This window comes from Bombus bifarius, unplaced genomic scaffold (assembly GCF_011952205.1).
Source record: "Bombus bifarius isolate JDL3187 unplaced genomic scaffold, Bbif_JDL3187 scf7180000008232, whole genome shotgun sequence".
Taxonomy (NCBI): domain Eukaryota; kingdom Metazoa; phylum Arthropoda; class Insecta; order Hymenoptera; family Apidae; genus Bombus; species Bombus bifarius.
The window spans coordinates 646,699-670,534 of record NW_022884527.1 but is presented as its reverse complement, the minus strand read 5'-3'; the positions used below and the strand labels follow the sequence as shown (position 1 = coordinate 670,534).

General features: G+C 33.7%; 5 protein-coding genes across 13 annotated transcripts; 3 read left to right on the top strand and 2 right to left on the bottom strand.

Moving 5' to 3' along the window:
• Window positions 1–2: 2 nt before the first annotated feature.
• LOC117211334 lies at window positions 3–3,091 on the bottom strand. Its single transcript, XM_033455084.1, has 10 exons — window positions 2,816–3,091; window positions 2,172–2,306; window positions 1,984–2,088; window positions 1,720–1,863; window positions 1,462–1,644; window positions 1,239–1,377; window positions 1,047–1,168; window positions 729–958; window positions 421–591; window positions 3–356 (listed from the first exon to the last, which is right to left on the bottom strand). Exons 1-10 carry the CDS (start codon window positions 2,862–2,864, stop codon window positions 78–80), a joined length of 1,557 nt encoding a protein of 518 aa, XP_033310975.1. The 5' UTR covers window positions 2,865–3,091; the 3' UTR covers window positions 3–77.
• A 1,167-nt stretch (window positions 3,092–4,258) lies between these two features.
• LOC117211336 (sarcoplasmic calcium-binding protein 1) lies at window positions 4,259–6,993 on the top strand. 4 transcript variants are annotated; one of them, XM_033455092.1, is made up of 6 exons: window positions 4,263–4,571; window positions 4,734–4,822; window positions 5,643–5,809; window positions 5,871–6,000; window positions 6,082–6,185; window positions 6,729–6,993. In XM_033455092.1, the coding sequence occupies exons 3-6, from the start codon at window positions 5,687–5,689 to the stop codon at window positions 6,855–6,857; spliced, it is 486 nt and encodes a 161-aa protein (XP_033310983.1). In that variant the 5' UTR covers window positions 4,263–4,571; window positions 4,734–4,822; window positions 5,643–5,686; the 3' UTR covers window positions 6,858–6,993. The 4 variants fall into 4 exon arrangements, with proteins under 4 accessions (XP_033310982.1, XP_033310983.1, XP_033310985.1 ...); XM_033455091.1 differs by lacking the exon at window positions 4,734–4,822 and having other exon boundaries at window positions 4,259–4,571; XM_033455094.1 differs by lacking the exon at window positions 4,734–4,822 and having other exon boundaries at window positions 4,263–4,555.
• A 258-nt stretch (window positions 6,994–7,251) lies between these two features.
• On the bottom strand, window positions 7,252–18,565 carry LOC117211331 (NPC intracellular cholesterol transporter 1). Of its 6 annotated transcripts, none has more exons than XM_033455074.1 (20): window positions 18,203–18,564; window positions 16,901–17,252; window positions 16,525–16,817; window positions 16,112–16,304; window positions 15,283–15,414; window positions 14,336–14,458; window positions 14,037–14,254; window positions 13,653–13,957; window positions 13,369–13,566; window positions 13,087–13,288; window positions 12,708–13,005; window positions 12,496–12,623; window positions 12,160–12,417; window positions 11,915–12,078; window positions 11,725–11,837; window positions 11,061–11,650; window positions 10,800–10,988; window positions 10,618–10,705; window positions 10,089–10,255; window positions 7,252–9,286 (listed from the first exon to the last, which is right to left on the bottom strand). In XM_033455074.1, the coding sequence occupies exons 1-19, from the start codon at window positions 18,314–18,316 to the stop codon at window positions 10,089–10,091; spliced, it is 4,125 nt and encodes a 1,374-aa protein (XP_033310965.1). In that variant the 5' UTR covers window positions 18,317–18,564; the 3' UTR covers window positions 7,252–9,286. The 6 variants fall into 6 exon arrangements, with proteins under 6 accessions (XP_033310965.1, XP_033310967.1, XP_033310964.1 ...); XM_033455076.1 differs by having other exon boundaries at window positions 10,164–10,255; XM_033455073.1 differs by lacking the exon at window positions 10,089–10,255 and having other exon boundaries at window positions 18,203–18,565.
• Window positions 18,566–20,175: 1,610 nt separating this feature from the next.
• LOC117211361 (nucleoside diphosphate-linked moiety X motif 8) lies at window positions 20,176–21,469 on the top strand. Its single transcript, XM_033455141.1, has 2 exons — window positions 20,176–20,394; window positions 20,747–21,469. Exons 1-2 carry the CDS (start codon window positions 20,350–20,352, stop codon window positions 21,425–21,427), a joined length of 726 nt encoding a protein of 241 aa, XP_033311032.1. The 5' UTR covers window positions 20,176–20,349; the 3' UTR covers window positions 21,428–21,469.
• A 257-nt stretch (window positions 21,470–21,726) lies between these two features.
• On the top strand, window positions 21,727–23,799 carry LOC117211357 (peptidyl-prolyl cis-trans isomerase sig-7). Its single transcript, XM_033455132.1, has 4 exons — window positions 21,727–21,932; window positions 22,047–22,537; window positions 22,613–22,854; window positions 22,940–23,799. Exons 1-4 carry the CDS (start codon window positions 21,863–21,865, stop codon window positions 23,631–23,633), a joined length of 1,497 nt encoding a protein of 498 aa, XP_033311023.1. The 5' UTR covers window positions 21,727–21,862; the 3' UTR covers window positions 23,634–23,799.
• Window positions 23,800–23,836: the final 37 nt, after the last annotated feature.

Here is a 23,836-nt window from a genome sequence, read left to right as displayed (position 1 = left end):
TAAATGTGTGCTCTTTTAAATAAATAATTTAGTAATTTGTCTTTAGTAATAACGTTGCTTTGTACACAACATTGATATTATTCCATTCCAAATTCATTCCTCAACCAAGGATACTCTTTAGGACAATCAAAACATGTATGTAAATAGCGATACGATTTAAGAACTCTACTTGGTAATTTGCAACTATTCGGTAAATTGCAAGCGATTTCGAACGGCTGGAATTTTCGCCAGTTACATTGCCACGGCTTAAACGTTTCAATCGCATTTAAGGATGTTGGTTTACGCATCCATTCGATTACCTGATAAGTCGTTATGAAGTAGACGTCGTTCAATCGCAGTACGTCGTCCGTAAATTTCTAAAATTGATCGATATGAATAGTAGCTGCAAAATATATTGTCAGAACTATAGTATTTACTTACACTAAATGCGTAAAAGTACGACGGATTTTGGAACCAAGATGCATGAAAATGTAGACCCAGAGGCGCACGGTTGCTAAGGTAATGTTTTTTAAAATTCAGCATCAATATTTTGTATACATCTTCACCTGACAAGTCCGAAGGACACGAATCCATTCTTGCGCAAGTGTATTGCTATTAAAGGCAATTATTTTCTTTATTTTCCTTGCCATTCGTAATATGTTGTACGTTGCAATATACACGCAGTACGACATTATCGAAATAGTATCGTAAATAAAAAGATCGTTTAATATTTGATTATAAAAGCTTACACCTGCCAAAAGTTGATTTATTGGTAGTTCCCAAACACCTGGATACGCACGAGTTGGGCAAAGTTGCTCGAGACCTACGCAATTGTGCGGAGGTCTGTAGTCCAATGTGTAAGGCCATACAGGTACATTGGAAAACGGCGCTAACATGGACGAGTCGTAGACAAATCCAAACTCTGACATCATTAAAAACTGTCGATTCCAACCAACTCGTAAAAATGGCGTTCTCAAACCTATTGCGTCAATTATCGCAGGTCATCTTTAAAACATCTTTAAAAAGACATAATCAAACTTAATCTTCTCGAAGGAATTATTGCTTGCCTTTAATATCTTCTAAACGAACTGCAGCATATTTATTAATAATATTCGCCACACCGACCATTTCGTCGAACCAGTCCTCGATGGTGGCATTTCTCGACCACCAATCTTCCGGTCCTCGATGCCTACATAATTGAAACCATTAATGCATGTGTTACTTGAGATCATCCGTTCAATTCTAAAAAGAATTTTTACGTGACGGAGTGCGCGGCGATTTCGTGTCCAACGTTCCATAAATATTGTACGTCTCTATAATTAGTATACTGGTGACTGACGTAGAAAGTTCCTCGAATAGGACATCCATTGGGATTTTTTCTATCGTTTGAAAATATTTCTAGAAGCAAAAGCAGAAAGTAGATAAGTGATCAACTTTCTCCGGATGAGAGTACTTATTTGGCAAAAACAGTATTGCGCCTACTAGAGAAAACCTCAAAATTCTCCGCGTTTACGGCATCATCAAATGTAATTGTTATCATTTGCGGTACCATCGATGTCGTCAAATTTCCAGGAATTTGCGTTCCGTCTTTGGAGCACCAACAATTCGGCAACTGACATTGCTCCGGGTTACAAGGTAGCGCGCCATTTGGATCATCTTGAATATCTATGAAAAGTTATACTTTGTGCATCGGTCGCATTGGAAACTATGCCAGATATCGAATTGTTAAACGTTTCTTACCGCACCAGCCTTCGTCGGAACCATCTGGACAATCAACGCTTCCATCGCAGAAGTACGTAGCTGGGAAGCACGTACCATCCCCGCAGGCTAAATGTTTCTCTCCGCAATCACCGTCCTCGAGGAGCGGTCTCGGTGGTTGCGACTCTGTAAAACGCTTAAAGAATTTCCAATCACCATCCGATGTGAATCGATAACGCATCCCTTCTATCGTTCAACTACATCTGCGTTCCTTTCTAATCTTACAAAATTTCAAATCATGTGTACCTGACATTACATCGCAGTTGTCGACGTTCGCCTTGAAATCACATACTTGTCTGGAAACATCGAACAGCAACCCCTGAGAGCATCTGAATTCAAACACTTCGTTATCTGCGAATCAATGAAAAGATCCATTGAAATTGCGTGTCGATCTCGCAAACGGTGAAATGCAATACAGTAGTATACAGAATTACCTAAGCAAAGATAATACTTGGCACATTCGCCAGGCGACCAAACATTATGCGCCGGTGCATTGGGATTTCGATAAAACTTGTTATCGTCGATACACGGTGTGTCTTGTGATTTCTCTTTTCCTAGTGACGTGTTCGCTAAAATATACGGAAATTCAATCGAACTGCGACTTCCTGCCAAAACTATCTTCGTTCTGTCTCTTCGGTGAGCTAAATATGCTGAATGGATATAGAACGCGACGCGCACTGCGTATTGTTCCAAATTTGCAACGAAACAACTGGTCTGACTAGCTCTAACTAACTCTATGTTATAAAACTTTCACGATTCCCTTCGAATCATCGAAACAATCATTCTGCAAGAGAAATCTTGTTATTTGCCCCGATATATTTTCATCGAGTCGCAAAAACGGAAGTGAAACTTCCGGTGTGCGTCGCGGTTTGACCGCGGAAACTTATCCGTTTCGAAGGTATTCGATACTGCATTTGAGAGATAGGAATCTTACGAACACTGGTAGCAATCAATGGTTTTCCCAAATTGAAATTGTCTCGTTGAATGAAGATGAATCAACGTCTCGCGTATAAATCATACAAAAAGCGGGCGATGATCGCGATCGATCTTGAAATAACAAATGAATCGCGAGACTCACCGGAAAAGAAGAGCGCGAACAGGAACAGAGAACGCAGCTTCGATTTCATGTCGATCGCTCAGACCGAAACGTTCCGTTTCTCGTTCTTCGTACGAGAGCTCGCACTTTCCAACTGACACCTCCTTCCAGAACCGTGCCTTATATGATGAATATTCGCTTTGCCCGTTCATCTTCCGCCTCGCTTATTTTCACTAAGTGTAGATCGGGAAATGTAGAACAACGGTTGCGTACGGACTGTACAACTCGCAAATTCTTTGCGATTCAATTATCAAAGAATTTATATGTAACATAGTGTGTCTAGTTCTATTTCCAACATAATGCATGCAACCGTAAAAGCGAGACCATGGACGCAACGGTCGAAAATTAGAGAAAGCACGAGGAACGATTTTCAACATTTCACATCTAAACGCAGAGAGAAACAGATTTTCTTTGGCGAGCCAAACGAACGATGATGCAATGCTACAATAAATGTATTGTTTTACAATAGACATGTACACATCTCTGTTTAGCTGATCTGTTTTGACGAGCATTGGGATTTCAGAAGGTCGGAGCGTGAAAACACACGTGCTAAGCGACTTTGTCGACGTGGTCAATCTGTTCCAGATGACGGTTCTGCTTGCGTACAATTCGGAGATATATTTAAAAGATCTCCCTCTCGCTCCTAATCGCTACTTTGTACTGTAATAGCTGTTCCGTTAGCCTTGAATATCGTAACTCCGCTTAGTTTGTATAAATCAATGTCATGATCAATGTGCATCAACTCGTTGACTTTATCGTTTTAGAAATGGACCATTTATCTCTGTATTTCGTTTCTCTTCCTAAAAAATAAAAGGCTCCTCACATTACCATCGAACTGTCTGCGTGTAAACTGGAGCATAAATAACACGAATGACGTTTGTTAGATCTGATGTTGACAGGCAGTCCTAATTAACTGTCATCAAAGAACGATATAACTTATGATTTACCAGAGACGGCAACTTTTGTGATATTTGTGTAATTGTTGCATTGTGTAAGGTAATAATCGTTTTCGGTAGAAAAAATCAAATCATTATTATCTTACAAACTTATACGATGCAATCATTTCTTCTAGATAGATTGCATTTTGATCATTTATGTAATATGTACATAGATTTTGAATTAATTACGATATTTTCTTATGCTACAGCTTTCATCTGATTAGCTTCAACGATGTAAAAACAGACGAAACCTAAAGAAATATCATATAATATTATCAATCGATGAAATTGTCTCGACTAAACGAAGAAAAAGAAGGGAGATAAGCACGAACAAGAGATGGCGACCGATGAAAGCTGGCGAAAGCGATTTACTTTCAGGCAAGTTCGGTGACTGTGTCATGGTGACACCGGCACCGGCACCACCTGAGCCCCTTCCCTGTGTCGTCCTTCTCTAAGGAGGGGTACTCTAAACTTAGCTACAACTCGAGGAAACTCGACTCGAATTCAGTGCAAAACCACCATCCTCTCGAATCAGTTTCTTCATAGCCATCTCGCGGTTACCCCTTGTGTCTTCCCTCGCATTCGGACGACAGCAAAATAACCTTGCGTTCTAATTGCCTTTATACATCCGATCGATTCGTTACCGATAAAAATATTGGGAGGAAGAAAGTAACGCGCGATCAAAAAGGAAAAAAGGTGGCGAAAAAAGAGAAATAAGATCGCTACTGACAGAAAGACTCATCGGATAATGGCCTACAGCTGGAACAATCGAGTAGATTTCATTGTAAGATTTCTTTACGGTTAGTACGTGGTTATTTTCGATAGAGTGTGCGTGATCGCACCTTGGCTATTGCACAAATAATGTTATTATTGTCTTTAAGTTGAGAGCATGTTTATCAGAGTGCTGTTATTGTCCAATTATCAATAAAAATATTAATGTGTGATTTCTGTGAAACTGATAGATCCTTGTGGGACTTCCTCCTTTCAGCATCATCACAGGAAAAGTACATAAAATATGTATCGACCATTGATCCCTGTTCGAAGTGAACTTGTACGTACTAACAGGTTTCTATGTACGGAATATAAAACAAGGAGTTTTGTACTTGAGTTCTAAAAAAACGAAACGGAACGAACAAATAATTCTGTTGGCTTCGAGACTGTCATGCATGTTTAGGATGTAGGTTGACTTTAAAGTATACCATGCCGCCTTCGTAACGCCTGCAATTGGTTGATGCCAAATTTAAGCTTAGCTCTAATTTGTTTTATGGAACAATCTGCCTGATCTGTTTTTCAACATTTTGCTTAATAAGTGTCCTGATTGTATGCAAACATTGTATCATTAACACCCTATGACGTTATAACAATCACAAACTTAATATCGTATTACATGATAATGAACCAACCTATTTACAAAAAGTGATGCGTTCTTCATTGATCTTGATCGATCCGAATCATAATTCGGAGTTTAACAGACATGGATATTTGATAATTTGACTCGTAAGAAGTCGTAATAATCGATGTATAAGAAAAGTCGATAACACAAAGTCGTAATATCGATACGCGAATAAAATCGATAATTGATTCGATCGAGCGATCGATGAAATTTCATAACGATTATCTTTTGAATGTAAAATACGAATTAGATCGAACGATGCATCTGGGGGTCGTGCACTTGGTGATGAATGTCGACCTCTGCCAAAAAGTGAAATATTTGGAGCGCATCCAGCTATACAATAACAAGATTTCCTTAAAAATAAATTGGCACCATCCAATTGATTAATTGGCTGCTATACACGCATTGACTTTTATATTTTGCGCGAATATAAACTCGACTAACAATCGGTAATTTTCACAATGTTTACCATATTCAGACACAGATAACAATGGCATATTGGAGAAACACGATTTCGAATGCATGGCTCTTAAGATGACTTTGATCGAGGGAAAAGGAGAATTCAGTTACGGTCGTTATCAGGAAAATCTGCACATTATGCTTTCTCTATGGGAAGAAATTGCAGAGCTCGCCGACTTCAATAAAGTAAGATCAACAAAATGCCAGATTGCTTCTACCAATATTTCATTTGCATTTTTTTATTCAGGATGGTATTGTAACTATCGAGGAGTTCAAAGAAGCAGTACAAAGAAGTTGCGTCGGACGAAAGTATCAAGATTTCCCACAAGCGATGAAAATGTTTATCGACAGTCATTTTAAAATAGTAGATTTAAATGGTGTGTACATACATAAATCGATTCGTCGTTCATCCAGTTTGTTTGCCGTGTATCATTAATACATTATTTTTTCGTTTTTAGACGACGGTGTAATCGCTGCCGATGAATTTCGCTATAATTGCGTAACAAGGATTCCTGTAGACAACGTAAATATTTTGGACGAAGCGTACCAAAATCTTCTTAATGTAAGATCGTGTTATAAATCACTTTGAGGGGTAACGATTTAAAGATCACCTAATCTTATCTGCTATGTAACCTTTCTGTTGTAATGCATCTATACATAGAACTGCTTTTGATACATTCAATCTGATAAATCTGATCTGAAATTTATTAGTTTGGGGAACATAAGATTATCTTTTAGGAATAGTTTTAGAAAATCTGTAAGTAAAATGTATTTTGGTAGTATCGTAGATGAGAAAAAAATTAATAAAGTCACGGATACAATTGAATTAATTTTAAATTTAACATAAAGAACAATAGCTTGACAATTTGCCAAGTTTGATGGTTGTAATTTATTTCCGGTAGTCAACGGAAGCATGTACCAATCATTAAAGGTCTTTGTAGAACAAACTATTATACAATTTCGATTTGATTATACTCTTAACATAAATTGACATTCGTGTAATCTTACAATATTTTATGCTTCCATAAACATAGGAATATAAATGCTACATAGTTCGAAGAACTTCTTCGTTTCTTATCTTGTTCAATAGTTTATTCATTCGCAGGATGATGACCGAAGGCGCGGAGGACTAACTTTATCGCGTTATCAAGAATTGTACGCGCAATTCCTTGGCAACCCGGACGAAAATTGTCCAGCAGTTCATCTGTTTGGTCCTCTGCATGCGATGGATTAACTAAATACATATATTTCGGAATGAATGACGATTCTCACGTTGCACGTACAAAAGACAATCCTGTTGTATTTAATTATTATTATTAATTTATGTAAGATGTATGATACACAATAAATCCACTATTTTATTGTAAAATCTTTCTGGTCTATAAGAAATACTTGCCAACACTGTTCTTCCACGATTGTTAAATCTGTTCTATATAAAGAATATACAAGACACTTGTATTGTACAAACAGAAAAATTTTTATTCATATTACGTGTTAACACAATATCGTCGTGTTGATCGGACATCTCTTTGGTAGTATCGCCATGCTTTGCTCGTCACAAAAATTTAATACTGAAGATTTTGCAATGATATGTTTATGACATTTTGACATATGAATGAACCCAAGTATAATTTTACGTACTTGTTGCCAAATTATGGCACCTTTTATTTAACAGTCATAGTACTTCTTTTTTGTTAACCATGTATATATGTAGGACATGCCTTTAACCGCTTGAATACTAATTTGATGTGTAAGGAATACTCAACCGGATTTACAAACATAGATTTATATGAAAGAATATCATTTTACCTGTGTATATACATAGCATAATATCGTAACAATCGCCAACGAATCATCTATTATTTAACTAACGAGATTTTTTGCAACATTGCATTACGTATTCTTTTGTTGTCAGTATAAAAATTGTTATTCGTATACAAATAATTTAGAAAACATGTTCGAGTTCAACTCGCAACAGGAAATATCCACATTTACAAAGGACATTGATATCGTTTCGATGCAATCAAGCTATCCGAACATTTTTCTATGTTCAACTTCTCATATGAAAAAACAATACTGCTTAAATTTGTTACAGATATTGAGCAGAAACATACAACTCTTAGGAGACACTTTACACCGATGAAGCACGCAAAAGAAATTAAGCACTAATACGACTATATCATTTAACTTCTAGTAATAAGGCTAACTACCTGCTTTTTCATTTATCGAATGTCTTAATTACCTAGAATTAATTAGGCAAATTGTAAGAACGAAACCTACTAAAACCAAGTGACTACTGCATAGTAGAAAATAATAATTTGTCATTGCCTTTTCCTTTCAGTACTTAGATATTTGCTGTGACTTGTTTAATATTACCCATATCCAATAAGATTGCAGACAAAACAAAATCAAATAAAAAACTTTGCCTAAAATATCTATCGGTTATAAAAAAAAAAATAAAGGGAATACGAAATAGTTTCCGGATGCTTGGTTTGAACTAAAAACATATTTCTGGAAACTGTTACTAATATCAACCACATATAAGAAACAACGAGTACTATCGCTTATACATATATCATGGAAAGAAAATCAGGGTAAAATGTACTCCGATATGGATGCCGCACAAATTTTAAGCTGTTAATCTAAATTCTACTTACGTTGAGAATTATGGCTTACATATATGTATATATAATTCTCTAACGATTTATACAATACGAAATTCAAATTTGTACATATTCGATATTTCACCTCAATTATGGACGGTTAATATTTTTAGATGAAATTTCGAGTCATATTATTCGAAGTATTCGAAAAGACATTAAAAGGAATACGCTGTTTATCTTAAACCTTTTGATATGATATACAAATCTTACCGTCGAATTGGTTTATTCGAAACCTGCATTATACGACACCTATATCGGAAACCAATATTACCTCGCAATGACAAAATGCACAAATAGAGATAAAGCATGATAAAAATGCAGGTACATTTACCATTTGCCAAGCAACACAGATTTACGCATTTCCACTGAAAAAATACCGGAAAACATAAAATTAATATTAATTAAAATCATATTACAATATTTCTTGACACTTCCAATTGATTTGATCAATTGCACCATTTCAGATATTATACCCATAAATCTTAAAGCTTTAGAAATAGAATGATGTAAAATTATGAGATGTTCTTTTATAATTAAATATCTTAATTATAACGCAATCTTATTATGTTAATAGTAACAACAAGATACGAAATTTTTCTTCCTAGTTACGAAATATACCAGACGTGAACTTCATAGTTCGCATCGATTACATGATTCTCGATCACCATTCAGACGCAAATCTATTGAACTTTAAAAAAGGAAAAAATTGTTGATCATACATATATAGTAAAAATAATTCTGTATTATACAAACAGATTATGTTCAGTCTCTCTAAGTATAAAAGTCGTTTTATGAATTAATTCGGATAACGATTAATGCTAAAAAGTCACTTGATGTAACTGCTCTATGGAGTTCACACTGGCGTAGGAAGTGGTTGGGTACTGATTGTTGTCATTTTGGAGTAAAGGAGAGTCAGGCCCACACACTTGACTCCTAGATTCGTTTCTAGCCCTGCTGGCACATTCGTGGGCTTTTCTACGCCCTCGGCGCGACATCACGCCTGCAAATAATAATAAAAAATAGACATAACTTGAGTCTTTACTTCGATATCCATTATATATCGTAGCTGACTAAAAGCATGTTAAACAAATAAACTATAATACAAATAATATTTAACAGAAAAAGAGAACAAAAATAATGATATGTTTGAAAAGGAGGAAGACATGAGATCTATTCACCAGTGGCAATACATCTTTCCATCTTTCCATATCCCTTTTTTAACTTAACGTTGCAAAATAACTTAACACGATCAAAAAGCTAACAACTACTTCCATCGCCAATTATATTTATGTAATTAAATCAGATTACCAATAGCATTTGTGATATGTACTTGATTTTATAATACACGCAATGGCAATTATACCACAAGAGCATTCATGAAACGCATGAAATAGAAAAGAGGAGTTTTGCAACTAATTTATAGTTATTGAAACAATGAAAGGAAAATTACGTTAACAAAGCAGTATACTTTCGTAGAAATCGATAGGTATATATATCCCATCCCACACTCATCGACATACACAGATTGCGTCGTAATAAAGAAATCTCAGAAAGAAGTTTATAGTATTTGCACTTTCGAGTATCTGTTAAGTAAGTGCACCAAATACCATTCGATATGTCAGAAATATTTACAATACTAGTTTGACGTAACCATAAATACTGTTTTTGTAAAAACAGATGTAGACTAATTTTGAAATAAAGCCGGGTGTTGCATAAAGCTGTGTTGAATATCAAGTCGAACAAAGATAGAAATATTGTAATGATACAGAAAGGAAGTGTAAATATATGTGTATCCTGCGTACCTATCTTTCATATTCAAGCACTCTGAACGTAGGTGTGCTTGTGGTGGGTGTGGGAGGAGAATTGAGTTTGCTTACGCGATGATTCAAGGAAGTCTCCTGTACGTTGTCCAGATTTCCTTGCATTGCTCTCTTGTGATTTGCTAACTTTTCTCTGTTCATTGGTGTGCCTAGAACCACCAGAAGCCATGACCAAAGCTCTCTTAAGTTGTTACTGTACTTTTTTTTTTAGTTCTTTCGAATAGAAATTACTAGAAGGTCGCCAATACTTAAAGACAAATGTCTAAGTTGGCATGCGAACAAAAACAAGTATGTACAAATGTTAATAGTGAAGCAAAAAGATGTAAGGGACCATATACTTTGTCTTGTATGTCGATTGTACTTCCTAATGTCTAGGGATATGAAAATTAAACTTATTTTTTACTATGTTAAGTGGCACTGGTGTTTTAAGGAATTTAATTTGATTTATATGGAAATTTGATTTTAATGCGAGAATATGATAATAAAACCATAACTAATAAATGAATCTTACCAATGTAACTTAATAATACTGGCAGGAATATTAGACCATGTGCAGCCCCAAACAACACAATACCCAGGTACATTCTGAAGTAGAATACCTGAAGATTTTTTCAACAATAACTTTGGTTTTATTATAAAACAGGAATAATATATATAAGGACAACGGATATAAACGTAATTATCAAGACCTACCTTAAAGATTTGGCTTCTAGCAAAACCGAGTACTATAATTCCACCAAACTTTGTAAGAGTGATACCGCTAAAAATTGAACTTCCCATATTCGTCAATGCATCAGCAACCCTTTCAACACGTGTTGTTTTTACTGATACTGAGAAGGAGTGTACTAAATGACTGCAAAATTCAACGGCAATTCCAACAGCCTGCAGAAGAAGTACATTGTTTACTTTCCTAATGACATTCTATATTTAAAATCTGAAACTCGATATGCTTACCATAACAAGATTAACGAGGGATACTGCATTCAATGTTATGTGCCACCAATACATTAAACCACCAATATTAACGACAATCATCATAATGGTAATTACAACAATAACAGAGGAAAATATGTCCAAACCCATCAAAAGGAAAGTTACCACGAAGATAGCAAATAAGGATATCCCTATACTATATAACGTGTCCGGCCACATTGTTAAGTACTGCTCGTAAAAAACATAAAATATGCTGTACGGAAACACCTCAACGGTTGAACTGTCACCGATACTTCTTAAATAGTTGTTAATCGTCTCTGTTATATTTGCTGATATAGCTCTTGCAGCTCTCATCGATTCGTAATAATCGGCGGATGTTTTTAATATAGTATGGTAAGCCATAAAATAGGACGCCCCGACTTTCGACAGGCCTGTTTCAAGGTCAGTAACATAGTTAACACCGTGACCATAAGCAGCGTGACCTGCTTTAGCGCACATTTCATCAGGATTATCTTGCAAGAAAAATGATACATATCGTTCAAAGTCTGTTGGTATAGGTCTTCCAATATTATTTGTGGTGATATTACACGAAGAGCAATATTTACTAGATCCTGAAAATATAAAATATATATTTTCGTTTTCTTTCCAATATTGTGATATATTACAAGAAAATTCAATTGTATACCTGTATGCGGACAGAAAGAATCATTTGAAACAAAATATTTGCAACACATCGACAATTGAGACCAGTCGATATAATCATCTAGCCATGATGATGCAGGTTTTGCTATGTATGTCCTAAATAAGCAGTTATTTTAATAAGTCTGTTTTATGATTCGATACAATATAATTTATATAATAAATGTAACAATTACCTATTTGATTGTTTTGATGCTATAAATATTTGAGTCGATACCGAATCGTTATTACAATATTGACCGCCACATACAAGATTCTGTATATCTTTGTTAGAATAATTTAATCCTTCTTTTACAACAAAGTACATTGGTGGTCCAATAGATAAGTAACTATTTAAAAACTTGAAAAGGAAAGAAAAAAATGTTATAACCATTTCTTAAGTATCTGTGTTTTTCATTGGTGTAAATATTATATTACTTACTTTGAAATATTTCAAGACGAAACTATCTTCAGGCATAGAAAGTTCCTGATCTAGACCAATTTCAATGTGCGGAACAACCGCAATGCTTGAACAAATCCATCCAAAAAATACTATCATAACAAATGCACGCACCCATTTTTTCAACAATAGTGGAACATACACAACTTTGAAAAGTTTATACAAAATTCCGTTTACTACTTCCTCCCCGTCGTCTTTCTTCGATCCACGAATAAAACAACATACATCAAGTTTATTGTTCTAAAAAATATATAGAAATATCAATTATACTAAACTTTTGTTATAGGGTATGTACTGTTCAATTTTATTAATACATACTGCTTGACGAACAGTATCCAGTGCTAATAAGCTAACAAAACAGGTTACTTGTAGCACAAAATCTACCAATAATGCCATACCGGCATATAGAGCAAAAGCTTTAACGGCAGGCATATCAGATAATCCACCTAAAGAAACATAATATTCTCAGCATATTATACTCGACGTTCCTTAGTTCATACTTAATACATGTGAATCTTTTCAATATTTACCAAGGAAGAAACAACAACTTTCTGACACACTGGTAAGTAACATGCTTGGTCCCACTTGGCCGAGAATACGACCGATATGTTCAGGTATTGATTCATTAGGACGACGGCTTTCCCTTTGATGTGTTTGGACAAGTATGAAAATATTGTCTACTCCAACAGCAAGGACAAGGAATGGTATGACTTCAATAATAATGAGCGTAGCCGGAATGCCAACAAAACCAAATAAACCGACAGAACAAACAACAGAGGCCAAGACCAAAAGTACACCACCAAGGCCAAGAGTAATTTTAGAATCGATCTAAAAATAAAGAAGTAAATGTTAGATATACGTCGGTAAAATAAATATGCGATACCATATCTGATTTTGAACTATTTTTACCAAAAGTCGACTGCAATTTTTTATCTGCCCAAGAGAAATCGCAATATATGCAAACATAATAATATATGAGACAAGAATAGTTAAAACATCTGATTGAGATTCACGATTCAATTCATCCTCTATTGAACGTTCTGAGGTAAAAGCAATATCCATAAATGCTGGTTTCTTTGTCGCTATCCAATTTTTCATAAATTTGACGTAACTAAAATTACAATATCACTTACTTAAATAATGAAGAACAAACATTTAAATACTCTTTTTCACTCTATGTGATTTAGTTACCTCATTTCCCATTCCATTGCTGGATGTAACTTGGATTTATTATGATAATTATTTACTAGTATAGATAAAATTACTGCTGTGGCTTTCTCATATGAAGGATTCTGGAGATCTTGACCTGGTGATAAAAATCCCCCAACTGCAATTGCTGGTTCCACAGGACCACCATAAGGTGCCAGACATTCAGGATTATATGCATTTCTGAATATAAAATATAATAAAAAATTGTTAGCAAAGAGATATATATCTTAATACTAGTATGATGCTCTATAATCAAATTAGCTTACTGCGAACAAACTCTGAAGTGATCTAAATAATTTACTGTAAAATTATCATCATCTACAGTAGTGTAATCGAAAGCTTCTACACTGTCTTGCCAATATCCCCAAATACTTTGAATGACACATTGTGATACTGTTGGCGGTCCCGTAAACGGACTGGTTAATGGAGCAAAACATATGTTTGCTAAAGTAAAATTATTTGGAGTTGTTATCTTCTTTATTTCTTCTTGTAATTTGTAAACAGTTTTGAGGAAGGTATCATTAAATACAGGGCCAAAGATAACTGGACCATTGGATGTATTATGTACAATCTAAAAATAATTGATATAGCTGTACGTTTTCTATATATTGCTAAAAAATAATTTTATTCTACCAGTGATCAAAACTTACGTTCGGCAAACCGATTGATGTTATAATTATTTGTTCAGTTCTATAGAATGGTTCAAAATGTTGATCGAAATATTCTTTTTCAATTCGTGATCGAGATTGTGGAGCAGCCCATAATTCAACTGGATCAGTGGTAACATGTATATATTTTATTCCATGTCCCAAACTAATGATAAATAAGAAACCAACGAAGAGGACAAACCACGGTCGTGATGCGCATGCTAAAGAAAGAAATTGAATACTTCTGACCGTTATTGAAATATAATACTTTTGTAACATTATGTAATGAAATGATCACATACCTGTACCCCACCAACAAAAGAATTCTGCTAACAGTTTGTCGGTGCCTGCACCTAATTTTTCGATGAATGTTGATTGTTCTTCATCGTCGAATCCGCTCGGCAAATCATCTGCAGATATCACACCTATAAAAGTTTTTGCGTTACGGAAAAGAGCATATTGTAATGTATATGTCCAGAAAGTGCTGCAGTAAGTGAAATAAATTGTAAATACTGTGCTGTAAACAGATACATTAAGCAAACTATTCATTCAGTTGTACAGAATAAAGATGTTGTAACGAAAATGTTGAAATAACATATAAATTTTGTACCAAAACAATATAAAGTAGAAATAATTAATATAAAAATAGAAAAGAACAAACAAACAATAATTGGTTCAATTCAGCAACTTAAAATTTTAGATATCAAATATATTGCAGGCAACCATAATGTTTTGAATATTTCTATTAAAGAATGTAGAACATTAAAAGTGTAAAATATAAAATTAAATAAATGCAAAAATATAAAAACATTTTAAATTTAACTTATTTTGTATGTTAATAAAATGAATATTAATTATGGAAGTATAAAAGTTCCTAGTAAATACCATATATGCTTTGAATCGAAATGTTATGCAATGTTTACAACAGTGATATAATAAATATTTAATAAACTGATTTACTTATTCTGTTCACTAATTTTAGAATATGTTCCCACAACATACTGCATACATTTTGAGAAACATTAATATGGAGAAATTTGGAAATACTTTAATGATGACAATACACAGTAACAATACATAAGTAAGAAATAAAGGGAAAGTTCTTTACTCAGGAAAATGACGAAGCACAAATGATGAGGATGATAACCAAGCATAATACCATAACAACAGAACGATATACAGTAATGAAAAAGAAATTAAGAATCAAGCACAAGTCCACATATTGAAGATACACTTGATAGGAACGTACTGGAACGTTTAGATTGAAGTGGGCTGTCTTCTTGGTCTGCGGCGAGAGCAATACGAGCACCATCTCCTGGGTGGTGTAACCCTGCGGCTAGGCGTCTACCCACCTGCCTTCCTACTTCCTCACCTCGTGCAACTATACATATACGCACACCATACATACAACTGATGATTCTAAATCAAATCTTTTCAATTTCATACAATTATCTTATTTATTCATGATACCATATTTGTCATGAGAAATTAATAATAAAAATAGTTGATATTTTTATATTTACTGTTCATTGTAATATAAGCATCTGTTAATGAAATAATGACTGTCAAAATGTTTTGATGTTATTTTTAATATTGTTTCAATTGTCATATATATATGCTCCTCCACAATTATAAATTATTAATCAAGGGAAAAAATAAAAAACAAATGTTCATGAAACCAAGCATAGTGCAAAATTTATAAAATAAATTCTTAAACCACAACCAAAGAATAAGATAATACAGAAGAAACACAGCAATAAAAATAATCCTGTATTAAGGAAGAAAGGTCAATGATATGGATTAAATATTAAGATAATTTGAACTGAAGTGTACTTGTTCTCTTTAAAACAATGTAAGTGACAATTACATACAAAATTAGTCACTAATGCAAGGTAAAAACAGTACTGCGTAAACTATTATTGAATAAAATATAGTACAGAGTTTGAGGGATAAAAGATGCATTTCACACTGCAATTTCCATAATACAATAAATTTACCAATTTCCTTCACAAATATGAAAAGAATGAGGTGTTTTTTTTCTGAATAAATATCTTTAAACAATAAATGAAGTTCCTTACCAATTTGTTTTCTATTATTGAAGCATACAATGGATAAGATGAAAAGAGCTGAACCACACACAAAAGTAATGATCATCATTACAGCATAGCCATCATAGCCAAAAATGGTGAAAGGTGTTGGTAAGGGAGGTGGTGATGGTGGTACTGGGCAACTGGCTTCGCAGTCTACACAACTGCATGCTGGAGTATTTTTCTACACATATAGGACATATTCAATAAATTTCATTAATTCAGAGAAAAGGTCAAATTAGAAATTCTTTAAAAAATGTTCATGTTTGTAGCTTGATTTATACTAACTCCATAATTTAATTAATATGTATATGTATAGTATACATCATATATCATATAGATATAATATGAAAACCAATTAAGCTCAATTTATTTATAGCTAATTAACTCTTACAAATACTTACATTTAATGCTTTATTACAAGGAGTAATTTTAGGGTCTACAGGAATAAATGAACCTACAGGTTCATCAGTATTTTTATATGTAATTTGAAATGGTACATATTGATTATTTGCTGCATCACCCATATAATGGAACCATTTTAATGTGGTACATCTACTAGCTCCCCATATGCCACACATTAAATCCATTGCTAATTGTCCAGTGCTAGGTACTGATACTTTGTTACAAGAATTAAATGTACCTTCCATATACTTATTTGTTATATATATATCTATGCCATTGACATATTTTACATCTAAAAAAAAATTATATATTATTATTTAATGCATGTTACAGTGACTTTATATTTACGGAAACATTGCTAAATAATCAAATTACTTTTCTCTGTTTGTATTTCTGTAACGTTGATAAACTTGCTTTGTACTGGGCTACAAGTAAATTCACAGAAATGCTTTACTAAATTATCCAAACAGCTAGGACATCTGTTTAAAAAATTAGATGCTAGCTTAATATTTTGATCCATTGTTTTTAACTGATTTGTATCGCAGCAGGTATTAATCCCATTTCCAGAATCAATCATTAAATGAGGACAATTTTTAGCCAATAGTTTTTGACCTTCGTTATCCAATAACTTAGGTGGTCCTGTATAAGGGCAATTCTTTTTGTGCATATATATGTCTGCGTAACATTCTCCATACCAAATACACTGACCATCTTGTGTTGCAGATACCTATTGACAAATATTAAACAACTTTCCTTTTAACAAAATACATTTTAAAATACATTTTAAATATTGCTTCAAAATGTATTTCTAATTTCTTGATGGTTAAAACAAAAATATTAATCAAAAACATATCAATTTAAATTACTTAAATTTTTCAATTCAATCTAATTTTTATTGAATTTAAATTATTCCGTTAACTATACAATATTAACAAGTAATGAATCACTGCCATGAAAGCAATATGAGATCATGCATAAAGACATTGAAATTCTTTCATAGTGCAATCATTTGATAAGAGATAGGACTAACATTAAGTATAAAGTTATTATACGTTATAAATTAATCGTCCTAATTACATTACATTGTTAAAGAAATAAAGTATCTGTTTATCTACTCTCCTGCATTTACAAATTATTATTTCTTATTTACTTATCATATCTTTTATTGTAACAAATGATAACAAAAATAAACTATTACCTCGTTTCAACTCATGATTCATTTTTCGAGAAATTATTTTTTATCAGAAAATATATTTATACAATTTGAGGTCTTAAATAACTTTTTTCGAAGCATACAAATATTTTGTAAAAAATTTATGTAAACAAAAAGTATGACGTTAATCTCGAAAGAAAATTTTGTGAATTCTTTTAAACAGGAACATTGATTTTAATAAGAGCAGTTAAAAAGATCTGCATTGATCTCATCACGGCAAATAAAGATCAAGTGACATCAGTTAATGTCCCCTTAATGGATAAGGCAAAGGCATAATTAAATTTAATGGACTTCTTTGGACAAATGCAACAGCCGCGGCGACGATATCAACGGTAAATTTTCACGAGGATAGGCCGAGATGACGTCACGAATGCAAGTTGTTTTACGACACCAGGGTGTGGTATAGACGATGAATTATTTGTACGATACTCGTAACGTCGTAATTTTGTGATTAATTAACTTACTGCGTTAATAAGATTCCAAGCACCTAGCACAAAGATTATCACGTTTAGACGTGACATGCTAGCGTCTGTCAAAGTTCGACGGTGGCCTCGGTAAAACACGTAAAACCAATACATAACTCGTTTACGAACACAGTCGATATCGAACGATTACTTTAAACTGTATTTTAACGTCAACACGTAGTTTTGTTACGATTGCTTATTGCCTGTATTATTCATATTGGTACATTTTATGTTGCTGTCGGAAACAGTCTACAAAGATACATAGGCGGCGAACGATCACGTTTCGCTGAACGAACGACGCGACTAGAACTGCGCTCTATCAGTGGCACGCAGCACGCAAAGACGCAGCATGATGGCGACATTGGTAATCACAATCCTAAACGCATCGAATGATCCAGGGCCGTTCGGCTATTCTCGGTGTTGTTCGGCTCCCGCTTCAATTTCTCAGGAATGTTTACTCGAAATACGATACATATTCTTAAACTGCAAAATCATACGAAATATAGAAAACTAAGCGATTTATTTTTTGATCCCTGAACTTATTGATAGAGAAAGGTCATAACTATAGTCACGAATAAAGATCATAATTAAGTGACCTCTGATTAATAACTACATATAATCGTTAATCTGTAAATGTCAGTTCCTCAAATTCTATATAGTATAAAATGCTTAACACCTGAATGTACGTTATCTAATTTTACTACAAATTATCAGTGATATTCATAGTTATTATGTACAAATTAATACAAATTAATTCCGACTAACAACTAGTTTACGTAAATAAACATTAAAATTGATTGATCTTCACTTTTTTTCTATACAAATATACAAAATTAACAAATTGACAAACATTGCAGCACTTGTTATTACCATTATTACTATTTGCTGTCATCGTTCGTACGTAATTAAATTTTGTATCAATATACATATGTAATATTATGACACATCTATTTGTTGCGTAATTGTTGTAAAGCTGAAATGAAATATCGGAATTGGTTTCTAGAAGTTTACCATTCCTCATAAATCGATTTATAATACATTACTTGCTCGTATTTCGACGTATTACCACCTAAATCAATTCGAATGTATTCTAGCCTTGGGGCAAAGACTCTTTCAATCGTTACTATGGATTTATTCGTCGCAACAAGATAAAAATCTCGAAACGTAAGAACATTAGAATTTTCGTAGAAACGAGAAATGCTTTCAAGATTCAGTTTGCACATTGTTTGTACGTTGTGATCTAGGTCACGGTTAAATAATAAATTAACATGCACAATGCATTCGCAATGTGTTGTGAAAGTTGAAGCCTAAAAATCAAATTTTCATATTAACATGATTGGAATAATATATGATAAATTGATTTTACATTTTGAAAATTGACAATAATTGGTAAACTAACCACTAAAAATTGAATTAGAACCTATATTGCAATATACTGTGAAAGAACATCTTCGAGATTTTCGAATCCAGAATATGTGCATTTCGTGACAAATAATAGATTATTCCTTAGCCATGTATGTACATATATTCAGGGAAACGTTAATTTGGACAGCAACCGGACGTTCAGCATCATTCTTTGCATCGGTCTTTCGTAATACATAATATCATATCAATTGTGAAAGGTAATATTTAGGTTCTTCCTGTTTTTTTGTGATTTTAAGAAATTTAATGAGGATTAAATGACGAGTAAAAAACACATATATACGCATGATTCAGTAAATATTTTAATTGCCATTAAATACCTAGGAATGATGGGTTTTGCAAGCGATTAAAAATCTGTTTAATAATTATTACAGAAGACATCCTTCGATTAGTAAGTGTATGAAATGTTTAAAACAGAATACGTAATAATAACAAACTGTACAAAAATAAGATAAGATGATATAAACACGAGTTAGGAGACTAACATTACATATGATCGGTACATCGATTACCATATTTAAAAAAGAGATCGTTTAAATCCGATTGATCGGACATCTAGTAGCTGTGCATAAAATCATCGTAATGGTAGGCATATTGCAAGAGATTCTTGATAAATTGAGCATCAAGGCTAGCTACGTTTTAGGTAGACCGTATTTCTTTCTCACAATTTCTGATCTCTCATCATACGTAACGTAGAAAGTATTTCTGGGATATAACTTGCATCAATGAAACTCTATTCCTTTTCTTTACGCTGTTTACAGCGTTGTTTTGTAAGTATTTTTTTTCATGTGAAAGTTGTTGTCATATATTCCCTTGCTTCATTCTTTGTATACCAGATGGCGCTTCTTTCGCGAATATTGGTTCATTTATTTTCAAATAATGGTGGCGAAAGTAAAATGTATTAACATTGAATATACGAAATTTTTTATTCGTTTCTTTGGCTTTATTTTTAACATTCGAAAAGAAATGTCACTGCTGTTGAATTATTAACATTTTCGAGATATGTTTAATCAGCCTCTTTTAGCATGTAATGTACGAAAACGACTAAAATGTCCGCGCTTCGATACCATTGATTGTCATCGTAATATCGCACTAAAAAAATGTTTCTTCTTTACAAAAAAGTCGACGGAAACCCAACAAGGCTTAAATGCGATCAGGCTGGAATATTTGAAACCAGAAGTTGTGCTTAGTGAGAAAAATCGGAAATCTTTTATCGAGAAGTTCAAGGCCAGTAGAGTACCACAGGTAGATGGTAATGCGATTCCTCAGGCCGCTGTTTTAGTGCCATTATGCATGCACAAAGGAGAACTTGGTTTCTTATATACCTTAAGATCAACCAAATTATCTTCGAATCGTGGACAAGTCTCATTTCCTGGTGGAATGCACGACAAAGAGGATCGTAGCCTGGAAGAAACTGCATTACGTGAAACATGGGAAGAACTTAAAATTCCGAGGGAGAAAATCGACGTTTGGGTCTCCGGTAACATGATTGATAAAAAGAACGTCATGGTGTTGCCAGTTTTCGGCTATATCGGTGAAGTTGATCCAGAAAAGCTTCAAATTAATGTAGACGAAGTAGAAGAAGCTTTTTTTCTCAGCTTAAAAAATCTCTGCGATCTTTCAGTGTGTCGGTTTACTCAGTTCCGTGAAAACTACACTTTACCGGTTTATTTAGGAGGGAAACACCGTGTTTGGGGTTTCACCGCAGCAATAACACATGTGGCCTTAAATGCTCTCGTACCTGATGCCTATAAACACAAACTCGTTCGTTCACGGTCAATGTTACTAGAAAAAAGGAGATAAAAATATTTATTAATCGTGAAATTGTATTGTATATAATTTGTATTTCATTCCTTATTTACATGTATATATATATATGTGTGTGTGTGTATATATATATATGTCATAATTGATATAAAGAATTAAAAAAAGAGTTATGATTTCTCTTCCCCATTATGTGGAATATGTTTGAAAAATGCATACATATTTGTAGTTTAAGAGGAAGTATTCTAAATCATATGTATATAATTACATATACATATTTAGTTCAATACTACATATGTAGATGTCACTGGCCACAGGATGAATCCGTATGTTCTGTTATGAGCGTCATTTATATATGGGTATATCGTCTGATGTCGTATGAAGATGTATGTAAGAATATTATGAGATATTGAGATGCTATGAATATAATAAGCAGAAATGAAATTAGCCTCTAAATAAGGAAACCGTGAAAGCATGGCGGTTGTAGTAGAAACTACTATAGGAGATTTTACTGTTGATTTATATACTGAAGAACGCCCACAAAGTAAGTGTAAAACAAAAATAGAGGTTATGTTTTCTTGTTATTATGTATTGGAATTTTCAGTGAAAGAAATTTGGTTGTTGACAACAGTATTTATTAATATATAATATTTTGCAGCATGTCGAAATTTTTTGAAATTATGCAAATTAAAATATTACAACTGGAACTTATTCCATTCTGTTCAAAGCAATTTTATTGCTCAAACCGGAGATCCCACCAGTACTGGGAAAGGTGGAGAAAGTGTCTATGGAATAGTGTTAGGTGAAAAAGCAAGATATTATGAAGCAGAGCAAATGCCAAAAATAAAGCACGATAGAAGTGGTTTATTGTCTATGGTTAATTGTGGCAGCAACATGCTTGGATCTCAGTTTTTTGTTACTCTTGCACCCGAACTTCAATCATTGGATGGAGAACATTGCGTATTTGGTGAAATTACAGAAGGACTAGAAATTATTCTCAAGTTCAATGAAACTATATGTGACGGGGATCACAGACCTTACCAGGATATACGTATCTCTCACACCGTTATTTTGGAAGACCCTTTCGAAGATCCAAAAGGTTTTATCATACCCGATCGAAGTCCACCACCCTCCAAAGAAGTTTTAATGGTATAATATCTTTCTGCTTCATGTTTTTAAAATTTGCAAGATTTTCTTTGTCATAGTAAATAAATATATTTGTAGAGCGATAGGATCGGAGCTGACGAAGTGATAGATGATACAGCTGGTATGACAGCTGAAGAGATCACGGAAATGCAAAAAGAGAAGGAAGCTAAAGCAAGAGCGACAATATTGGAAATTGTGGGTGATATTCCAGATGCGGAAATGGCTCCACCTGAAAATGTCCTGTTTGTCTGTAAACTAAATCCTGTTACGACCGATGACGATCTCGAAATTATTTTCAGTAGATTTGGAAAAATTATTGGGTATGAATGGTTTAGCAATCTTGCTGATAGACACCTATTACATTTGGTATATTGATCAAATTGTTTTTCTCTTTGCTTTTTTCAGTTGTGAAGTTATTAGAGATCGGCAAACTGGAGATTCATTGCAATATGCGTTCATCGAATTCGCTGATCGTAAAAGTTGCGAAGAAGCGTATTTTAAAATGGACAATGTATTGATCGACGATCGTCGTATACACGTTGATTTTTCGCAATCGGTAGCCAAAATGAGATGGAAAGGCAAGGGTAAAGGCGTACAATATTTTGACGATGAAGCTGATGAGGTTGGAAATGAGAATCTAGAAAAAGTCATTTCGAAGCATAAGCAGAGAGATGAACCTAGGAGCAAAGAAATAGAACACAGAAAATATGACGCCAATAAAGCCAAGGTATACTCCTATAACAGGGATAAATATATAGAGAAGGAAAAGTATAAGGTACAAAGACATCGTGATAGTTCGCGCGAAAGATACGAATACGACTCTAGACGGAGGAAAGAAAGCAAAAGAAGAAGTAGAGATAAAAGCAGAGATAGGAGCCGAGACAGAAGCAAAAGGGAAAGTTATAGAGAGCACAAACAAAAAAAGAAATCTGACGGTGAGAAAAAAAGATGGGATAGGGGGAATTCTGGCTCTAGTAACGAGGATTTAAGATATGAGAAACATAAAGACGGACATTCGAGTTATAAAAAGAAGCGCACCAAAAATCGATCTGTCGAAAGGTATGAAAAATCAGAAAAACACAAGCAAAAAAGGAGATGATATAAAAAATATCTGTGATATTTATCCATAGTACTACAAGTTTTACGCACGTAGAATGCATATACAATACGCAATATGCGATATAATTGTGAATGTCTATTTTGTAAAATTGAACTGTAAACTTCCACTTTTTATGCGAATAAAAATCCTTCTTTAATTCTTTCAACGCTTGATTATTTATAATATCTAATTTATATTAAATG

What these genes read in the sequence shown, in the direction of transcription:
- LOC117211334 (XM_033455084.1), bottom strand. Translation starts at nt 2,864, where the DNA reads ATGAAATCGAAGCTGCGTTCTCTGTTCCTGTTCGCGCTCTTCTTTTCC. An exon ending in GTTCGCGCTCTTCTTTTCCG is followed by an intron (nt 2,307 to 2,815) that starts GTGAGTCTCGCG and finishes CGTATATTTTAG; the next exon opens with CGAACACGTCACTAGGAAAA. An exon ending in ATCGCCGCGCACTCCGTCAC is followed by an intron (nt 1,169 to 1,238) that starts GTAAAAATTCTT and finishes TCAATTATGTAG; the next exon opens with GCATCGAGGACCGGAAGATT.
- LOC117211336 (XM_033455091.1), top strand. Translation starts at nt 4,520, where the DNA reads ATGGCCTACAGCTGGAACAATCGAGTAGATTTCATTGTAAGATTTCTT. An exon ending in AGCTCGCCGACTTCAATAAA is followed by an intron (nt 5,810 to 5,870) that starts GTAAGATCAACA and finishes TTTTTTATTCAG; the next exon opens with GATGGTATTGTAACTATCGA. An exon ending in CGTACCAAAATCTTCTTAAT is followed by an intron (nt 6,186 to 6,728) that starts GTAAGATCGTGT and finishes ATTCATTCGCAG; the next exon opens with GATGATGACCGAAGGCGCGG.
- LOC117211331 (XM_033455073.1), bottom strand. Translation starts at nt 18,316, where the DNA reads ATGTATTGGTTTTACGTGTTTTACCGAGGCCACCGTCGAACTTTGACA. An exon ending in CTAGAAGCCAAATCTTTAAG is followed by an intron (nt 10,706 to 10,799) that starts GTAGGTCTTGAT and finishes AAAAATCTTCAG; the next exon opens with GTATTCTACTTCAGAATGTA. An exon ending in AGTATTATTAAGTTACATTG is followed by an intron (nt 9,287 to 10,617) that starts GTAAGATTCATT and finishes TATTATTTGCAG; the next exon opens with GCGTGATGTCGCGCCGAGGG.
- LOC117211361 (XM_033455141.1), top strand. Translation starts at nt 20,350, where the DNA reads ATGAAACTCTATTCCTTTTCTTTACGCTGTTTACAGCGTTGTTTT. An exon ending in GCTGTTTACAGCGTTGTTTT is followed by an intron (nt 20,395 to 20,746) that starts GTAAGTATTTTT and finishes TTTACAAAAAAG; the next exon opens with TCGACGGAAACCCAACAAGG.
- LOC117211357 (XM_033455132.1), top strand. Translation starts at nt 21,863, where the DNA reads ATGGCGGTTGTAGTAGAAACTACTATAGGAGATTTTACTGTTGATTTA. An exon ending in TACTGAAGAACGCCCACAAA is followed by an intron (nt 21,933 to 22,046) that starts GTAAGTGTAAAA and finishes AATATTTTGCAG; the next exon opens with CATGTCGAAATTTTTTGAAA. An exon ending in CCTCCAAAGAAGTTTTAATG is followed by an intron (nt 22,538 to 22,612) that starts GTATAATATCTT and finishes ATATATTTGTAG; the next exon opens with AGCGATAGGATCGGAGCTGA.